This window comes from Echinops telfairi, unplaced genomic scaffold, assembly GCF_000313985.2.
Source record: "Echinops telfairi isolate 266 unplaced genomic scaffold, ASM31398v2 ScPeMD7_1;HRSCAF=3_0, whole genome shotgun sequence".
Taxonomy (NCBI): domain Eukaryota; kingdom Metazoa; phylum Chordata; class Mammalia; order Afrosoricida; family Tenrecidae; genus Echinops; species Echinops telfairi.
The window spans coordinates 7,899,756-7,907,793 of record NW_022103896.1 but is presented as its reverse complement, the minus strand read 5'-3'; the positions used below and the strand labels follow the sequence as shown (position 1 = coordinate 7,907,793).

Sequence of the window (8,038 nt, the reverse complement as noted above, 5' to 3'; positions counted from 1 at the left end):
TCGCAACTCAACTCTTAACTTCCCTTCCAGGGACTGCAGAGTGTCTTTCTAGAGTTCCTTGTAGGATGACATGAGCAGAGACAGGGCGGGGAGCAGAGCCAGCCCCTCCCAACACACACTGAGGGACCCTGAACTGCCCTTGGCTGGGGCCATGGAGCGGATTCTGACTCAGGGCCACCCTGTAGGGCAGAGTAGAGCTGAACCGTAAACCTTCCCAGAATTAAACTGCCATGCTGTTCTCCCACTGGTGGGCTCAAACCACCCACCTTTTGGGTCCGCAACTGAGTGCTTAACCACTGAGCCACCAGGCTCCTTCTGTGGGTGAAGCTGAAGGAATAGGGGTGCCGACACTCCTGAAGCTCCTGGCTTGATGGGGCCCCAGGCTGAGGGAAGGCGGGGTGGGGTCCCGGCAGGCAGTTTGAGGTTAGGGGGATTCCCTGGGGGTGTTCGTCCAGGGCCCGGGATCCTGAGCCTTGGCTTGACCCACCCTGGTGGCCTGTGCTGGCAGAGGTGGTCGGCGTGGGCTGCGTCCTGGACGGCGTGCGCTATGACAACGGCCAGTCCTTCCGGCTCAACTGCAAGTACAACTGCACGTGCCTGGACGGAGCCCTGGGCTGCTCACCGCTCTGCCTGCGCGCGAGCCCCCCGCGCCTCTGGTGCCGCCGCCCCCGGCGGGTGCGCGTGCCCGGCCGCTGCTGTGAGCACTGGGTGTGCGACGACGACAAGACCACGAAGCCGCGCAGGACCACGCCACGCGACACGGATGCCCTCGGTGGGTGCATTGCGCAGACTGGGGGTGTCCCTGAGGGCTGCTACCAAAGCAACCAGTCAATCCGACTGGGTGCCCCTCCGGTGCTCCTGGAGTCTGGGCTTTACACAGCCTGGCCTCTGTTCCCAGCCCACCTCTTCCTACCTGTGTGGCCTTGGGAAGGTGGCCCCTCTGGGGCCCTGTCTGCTTATCTGTAGAATGGAAACAATAAGAATCATTTCTGAATGGCATACGGGGTTGGCTGAGCATAGAATGAGGACCCCGTTTGAAAAGCGCAAGGCCAAAGGCTTATACACAATCCTTTATCTTCCTAGCCGAGGAAAGAGATTGGGGGGTGGGCAAAGGTGTGGTAGGCGTGAAGCTTCTGAGGAGACAGGAGCAGCAGGTGCAGGGCAGGAGAGTGTGTGCAGGCTGACTAGAGGACAAGATTCATGGTGCTTGGGAGGATGATGGGCAGGAGAGGCGGTAGCAGGTGAGGTGTGAGCCAGGTAAGACAAAGGGAGGGCAGAGATAGGCTTGTCTGTTCCACCACTGCTCCCCTGAAGCCGAGCCCAGTGGCAGGCACTTAGTAGGTACCCAGTTGAGGTTGGATTGATGGATTGATGGATGGAAGGAAAGAAAGAAGGAAGGAAGGATGGGTGTATGGATGGATGAGTGGGTCAATGGACATCGGATGGATGGATGGATAGGTGGGTGGAAGGATGGGTGGATGGCTGGATCAGTGGGCCAATGGACATCAGATGGATGGATGGGTGAGTGGGTGGGTGGGTGCATGGATGGGTGGGTGGGTAGGTGGATGGATGGATGGACAGTCTTATGAAGATCTTCACCAGTGCAGTGGGTGTTAAGGAAGTGACAGATATGGGAGGTCTTTCATGGATAAGACCATGGTGTCCAGAGCCGACCCTGAGGATGAATGGTGGGAAGAGTGGGTGGTGACTTGCGTTCACAGCCTCCTGGAGTAGGTTACAATGGAAGGAGCACTTTGGGAGCAATGACTGTAGCTTCCTTGGAGACAGGTGAGTTCGAGACAGGCGGGACTCCCCTGGAGGAGGGAGCTTGGGCAGGAAGTCTTCTCTCTGGATCTACAGATGGTTGGGGCAGGGGGAACACAGGGGGCTGATCTAGGGTCCCAGGTCCAGGGAAAGAGACGTCAGGGAAGGCCAGAAGTAGGAGCGGGTGTAAGAGGAACACTGGGGGTGAGCACCTGCCGTCTGAGGCGCTGATGCTCTGGAGGATGTTTCTAGAAAGAAGGTAGTGGACAGGAAGCTGTGAGGAAATGTCAATAAAGTGTGGGGTCCTACAGGTGTGGGTGGTTTTCTCTTTAAATGAGAGCAGGCGCTGGCTCAGAGAGGCCATGAGAGCAGGCTGCCCCGCCCTCTACACTGTCTCCACCCAGACGGGAAGGTTCTTCGTTGGGGGGCTGTCCTGTTCATCATAGGAGGTTTAGCCACGTCCCCAGCCTCTGTCCACCAGATGCCAGCACCACACTCCCCCTAAAGTGACAACCCCTAAAGTTTCCAGACATGACCAGCTCTTCACTGGGAGCACAGCAGGGAAGAAGGGGAGGGGTGTAAAGCAGCCAGCATAGGATGGAGAGGGATACCTCTGCAGACAGGAGCCCCTGCACCAGGAGTGGACCATCCCCTGCAAGGCCTCATGGTGGGACCTGGGGGTGAGCAAAGACTTTCCCAGGAGAAAACAGGCCTGAGTCGGTGAGAGGAGGCTGGGAAGCTCGGTCCCCAGCACACCGAGGGCAGCAGGGCCTGGGCTTGGCTGAAGGAGCTATCCCCAGAGTCCCCTTAGCAGGGCCTCATGAGGGTCATGGGGGAAGGTAGGGCCACCTGCCTTTTGTGTGTGGCCCAGTGACCCCGTTCTGACCCAGCACTGCATGCAGTGTCCTCCCCAAGTGAGGGGACCCAGAAACCCGAGCCCCTTATCCTCCAGTGTCAGTTAGCTGCTCCTCACAGCTCAGAGCTCTCTCAGTCCCTCCCTTGGAAGCCTGTCTGGGGCTTCCTTTCTTCTCTTTCCTCTCTCTCACCTCCCTCTCACTCATTCTTCCCAGCATCCGCTCATCAGCTTGTGAAGGGCTCCTCAGACTTGGAGGGTCCTGAGCACGGACCCCTCTTCTCCTCCTTTCAGTCCTGAAGATTCTCCCTCCCCTCCCCCTCTTCCTCCGTTATCCCCCTCCCTTCCTCTCCCCTTCCCTCTCTCCATTGTCCCACCCTTCCATCTGCCTGCTTTCCTCCCTTCTGCTCCTCCCTTTCTCCTGATCCCACGTGTGCTGTGCTGTGTGTGCATGTGTGTGTTGTATGTGCTTGTGTATATATGTGATTTTTGTGTTGTATGTGTATGTAACTATATATGGATGTGTGGATTGTGTGTTGTGTTGTAGTGTGTGTATGTGTGGTGTGGTGTATGTGCCGTTGTGTGTGTGCATGTGTGTGTTTTATGTACTTGTGTATATGTGGGTTCTGTGTGTTGCATGTCTATATAACTGTATATGGATGTGTGTGCGCTATGGTGTGTTGTGGTGTTGCTGTGGTGTTGCTGTGTTGTGTGTGTGTGTTGTGGTGTGTGTGCTGTGGTGTGGTGTGTGTGTCTGGACTGGCCTCCACTTCTGGTCTGCCTTGCGTGTATGTTGCCCACCTTTCTGGGCCTCTCCTCCTCATGCCCCTGGCTCCTCAATGCCTCCATTTCTCAGACACTTCTGTTTTCCAGACTCCTGTCAGACACCATGGGGTGCTCTGTGCCCGGGATACTGCATTCACAGAGCTGTCTGTCAAGGAGTGGGTGGGCTAGCTGGTCACCAACATACTGAAAGCTCAGTTTCTGGAGGTTCCCTGGGGCCGATGTGTAGCCTGAGCACGCTCACCTGTGTGGAGTCAGCTCCTCAGGGTCACTGGCCCGCGGGGAGAAAGTGTCCTTTTGGCCACGTGATTCTGGGAACTGAGGCCCCGAGGTGCACCCAGCTTGTTGGCGCTTACACTGCTGGTGGGTGGCACCTGGCTCTGAGCCTGGTTGCTGGATGCTCGCCTTTGATCAGCCCCAACCAGAGGGACTCTGCAGGGGACAGCCACTGCCTCTGGTAGCCCCCCTGGTGGCAAAGTGGGTTAAGAGTTGGGCTGCTAACCACAAGGCCAGCAGTTCGAACCCACCAGCCCCTCCACAGGAAGATGAGACTGTCTCCTCCCATAAAGAGTTGCAGCATGGGAACATTCAAAAGCAGCTTCCTTCCATCCTGGAGGGTGGCTCTGAGTCAGAATGGAGTCAATAGTGGTGGGTTGACTTGACCCCGGCATTGGCAGGACACCTGATACAGGCTCATTATACCCCAGGACTCTCCATAGGAGCTCTAACCACGAGACAAAGACCACTGTTCTGCCCAAGAGGTGGATGCTCAGGGAGTCTGAGCCCAGTCTCTGAAGCCATGCAGCCATGTCCAGGGCAGGGCCAGATTTGAACCTCTCTCTCACTACCGTCAAGTCAATTCTGACTGATAGTGACCCTACAGGGCAGGGTGGAACTGCCCCTGAGAGTTTCTGAGGCTGTGACTCTTTACAGGAGTAGAACGCCTTCTCGTAGGGAACCTGGGTCCTCCTATCTCTCTAAAGCATTTTGAAATGGCCCTTTTCTCCCTGGGAGCCCAGGCTTGGGGGGCTGCACAGAACGTCCCATCTGCATTTGGGGGATGCTGCCCCCAGGGACTCATGGGGACTTTCTCCCACGCAGCCGCTGAGAGTGAGGTGGAACCGTGGCACAGGAACTGCGTGGCCTTCACAAGCCCCTGGAGCCCCTGCTCCACCAGCTGCGGCCTGGGGGTCTCCACTCGAATCTCCAACGCCAACGCCCGGTGCTGGCCAGGGCAGCAGAGCCGGCTCTGCAACCTTCGGCCCTGCGAGGAGGACATCCGTTCACACATCAAGGTGCGTCCTCTCCCGGGTGGCCAGGGCAGGGCAGGACAGCAAGAAGGCCAACCTGCCTGTATACTTGGCTCCTGAACTTCCATCTGCAGAGCGGGTCTAATCCCGCCCTGGGAATGTCTCAAGTTCCCTGGAGAGCGGCCATTTGTGATTGTGTGGGTCAGAGGACTGCTGCACTGGCCTCTCACCCAGGGGAAGCTCTTGTGGGAAGCCCCACGGAGCACTCAGCCATGAGGATGCTGAGGGTGCCCCTGTGGCTGGCTGTGGCCCAGTGGAAGGAGACGGTGGTGTTTATGCAACACCCATCCCATTGAATAAGCTTCTGATCAGAGTGTGTGGGAGGTGGGGGGAGGGGGCTGGGGGGTGCTGAAGGAGGCGGGAGAAGAAGGGAGTTACAGAGAGCAGGTTCCCTGACCTGGGGTCTCAGGACTTGTCTTGTGGCCAACTATCTGGGCTGGTGGAAGGCGCTCCTGAGACCAACGAGAGACTAAAGCCTGACCAGGCTGAGGTGCAAAAGAGATGGGGCCCTGCAGAGGGAGAGGCAGCCCGAGCAATAGCAGCCCCTCTGTCTGCCTCAGTGAACCACGGGTCTCCCTGTGTTTGCAAAGGCCTTTTCTTGTGTATGCCCCGGTGGCGCAGGGCATTGAGCTGCTAACCACAAGGTCAGTGGTTCCAACCCACCAGCCGCTCTTCGGGAGGCAGAGGAGGTCATCTGCTCCAGTCATGAGTTATGGCCTCAGAAATCCAGAGAGGCCATCACATTCTGTCCCAGCGAGTCTGAACCAACTTGATGGCAGGGCTGTTTTCTGAGCTTTCCCTGCTCAGAGATGCAGGCAGAGCCGGGGGCTCGATGGGAAGAAGGCAGCTGCTGCCCGGGAGGGTCCCTGGGCGTCCCGACTGAGTGCTGCTCCGCTTCCTCTCCTGCAGGCAGGAAAGAAGTGTCTGGCTGTATACCAGCCGGAGGTGCCCCGGAACTTCACGCTGGGGGGCTGCGTCAGCACGCGCTCCTACCGGCCCAAGTACTGCGGGGTCTGCACGGACACCAGGTGCTGCGTCCCCTACAAGTCCAAGACCGTCGAAGTCGCCTTCCAGTGTCCGGATGGGCCCGGCTTCTCCCGCCAGGTCCTATGGATCAACGCCTGCTTCTGCAACCTGAGCTGTAGGAACCCCAACGATATCTTTCAAGACTTGGGATCCTACCCAGACTTGTCAGAAATTGCCAATTAGGCAGGCGTGAAAGGCCTTGGAGCTCGGGGCCAGGCCCGGAGCTTGCAAAGCAGACAGCCCCCTGCGGCCCCAACCCTCTCACAACTGAGCCTTGTTGTATTCACTTCACTCCCACCTCTAATTTCCGTGCCCCTGCTCCTCAGGGCCTGTGGCCCATCTCTGGTGGCCCAGATGGCCCCTGATAGTGCTCCAGGCATGGGGGTCCCTTTCTTGGCAGCCTTCCTTGTCTGCTCCAAAGGAAACGCCTGCCTCTAGCAGTTGTGGGCCACCCCCAAGCCTGAGCTACTCACCCAAGCCGCTAACAGGCCTGCTGGAGTTTGCAGGAGTCTCAGTGAGCAGAACCGTCTAGACTCCCCATAGCATGAATTCCCTCTTTGGATCCCAAACCTCGAGCTCTTTGAGTGCCCTCAGAAGGACTGAATGGTTTATTTCCTGCATAGTGACACCCACCTAGGCTGGTCTGACCCTAACACACCCAAAGCAAGCCTGACGCCAAAGCTGTAGGCACCCCACATACTTGTCCAGAGAAGCCAATGAGTTTTTGTTCCATTTTTCAATGGAAAATGGGCCCAGGGACCCGGGGCTGTTGGGGTTCAGCTTCCCCTCTGATCTTCACTGTGAAAGGTAGAGATAGGGTTTACCCCCATCAGATATGAAATGGGATCATCTGTTGTCGATCCTGGGAACAACCACCTGTGGACACCCCAGGGATACAGCGAGCTCAGTCAATTCCCAGAAAGAGCCACTGGCTCCAGCGTGAGCCTGCTATTGACCAGGAGTCCGTGATGCACAGGCCAGGCACCCCTGCCATCAGATCCTCCCGCTGCTGGGCAGCTCAGGGGCGGCCTGGGAGGTCCTGGGAAGGCCTGGTTGTACCCTGTGGGTGGTGTCCTGGGACAGTTCTTGATTCTGAAATGACCAAGGCAGGCCCAGGTCAGAGGTGGGCCAAACAAGACACATATCCACACCACAAAGTCTGGAGTGGCCTCCATCAGGAGGCTGCAGGGCCCCGAGGGTCATTTTCTGCCACAGGGATCCATTTCACGGCTTGAGGCCTGATCACCCAAAGAGCCCCGCTTCCTGGTGTAAAGACGGGTTGTTGTCGGTCGCTCAAACCCAGAAACGTATTTAACAAGGGTTTCGAAGCTAAAAACCCAAAATAAACATTCCAGACCCAGCTGCCGTTGTGTGGAGAAGCCTGTGGGTCCCAGCGGACCTGCCCCACAAGCATTTCCAGGCTGCACATCTTGACGGGAGCAGACAGCCTCGTCTTTCTCCCATGGACCGGGGGAGGAGTTCGAACTGCAGACCTCTGGTTTTGCAGCCATTCACTTCCATCGCTGTACCAGCAGGGCGCTAAGGAAAGGGAAACCAGGTGCAAACGTCTGTGATTAGTAACATCTCAAGACTTTCTGATATCTTTCTCTTACCAAGCCCGTCCTCTTGGCCAGGCGTGTGCTTCCTCACTGAATCTGTGGGGCAGCCGTGTGAATAGGCCGGAGCTAGTTCTGCTCCTACCAGTGTGAGTCAGAAGCCCAGAGAAGGAAAGACACTTGGCAAAAGTCACCCAGCTGGCAAGTGGGGAGAGTTGGGGCCCAAACCCACGCCGAACTGACTCCAAAGTTCATTCCCCCTGCCTGCTTTTACAGCTTCCTGAGAGACGTCAGAGCCGGGCATTCTGGGACACACGGCTCCCTGCCTCCACGTCTGTCCTTCTTACTGTCTCTCAAGTTACTTTCCCCAGAGGAGAGTGTGTCTGAGGAAATGACCACTTAGGTAAGCGGGTGTCTAGAAACTTATCAAATCAAGGGGAGGAAACGGTCGCACCCCCAGCAGTTCATCCCCAGTTCTAGCTCCAGTCCAGCCCCCCTGCACGCTTAGAGGACGTCTGATAGACCAGTGATGTGCGGTCGTTGCCCAGGGGCTAATCTGCAGCAAACAGAGGGATTCCTTAACCGGCATGAGAACTCCCAAAGCACCCGCCTCCCTGGAGCCACCCAGAAGGTCAGCCCGGTGCAAGGGGGGCAGTGGTGCACAGCACACATTCAGAAAAAAAGTCGGCAGGTGTCCCTCCTTGGTCCAGAAGCTGTCCTCCAAGTCACGTGAGCATCTCATGTCC

The 8,038-nt window shown here is 57.4% G+C and overlaps 1 protein-coding gene across 1 annotated transcript in view; it reads left to right on the top strand.

Moving 5' to 3' along the window:
- The window catches only part of CCN4 (cellular communication network factor 4), a 29,522-nt gene extending 23,603 nt beyond the window's left edge, over nucleotides 1-5,919 (top strand). The window contains exons 3-5 of the mRNA XM_013007397.2: nucleotides 509-772; nucleotides 4,502-4,695; nucleotides 5,620-5,919. Coding sequence (XP_012862851.2) covers nucleotides 509-772; nucleotides 4,502-4,695; nucleotides 5,620-5,919 — 758 coding nt within the window. The remainder of the gene's footprint in view (nucleotides 1-508; nucleotides 773-4,501; nucleotides 4,696-5,619) is intronic.
- Nucleotides 5,920-8,038: the final 2,119 nt, after the last annotated feature.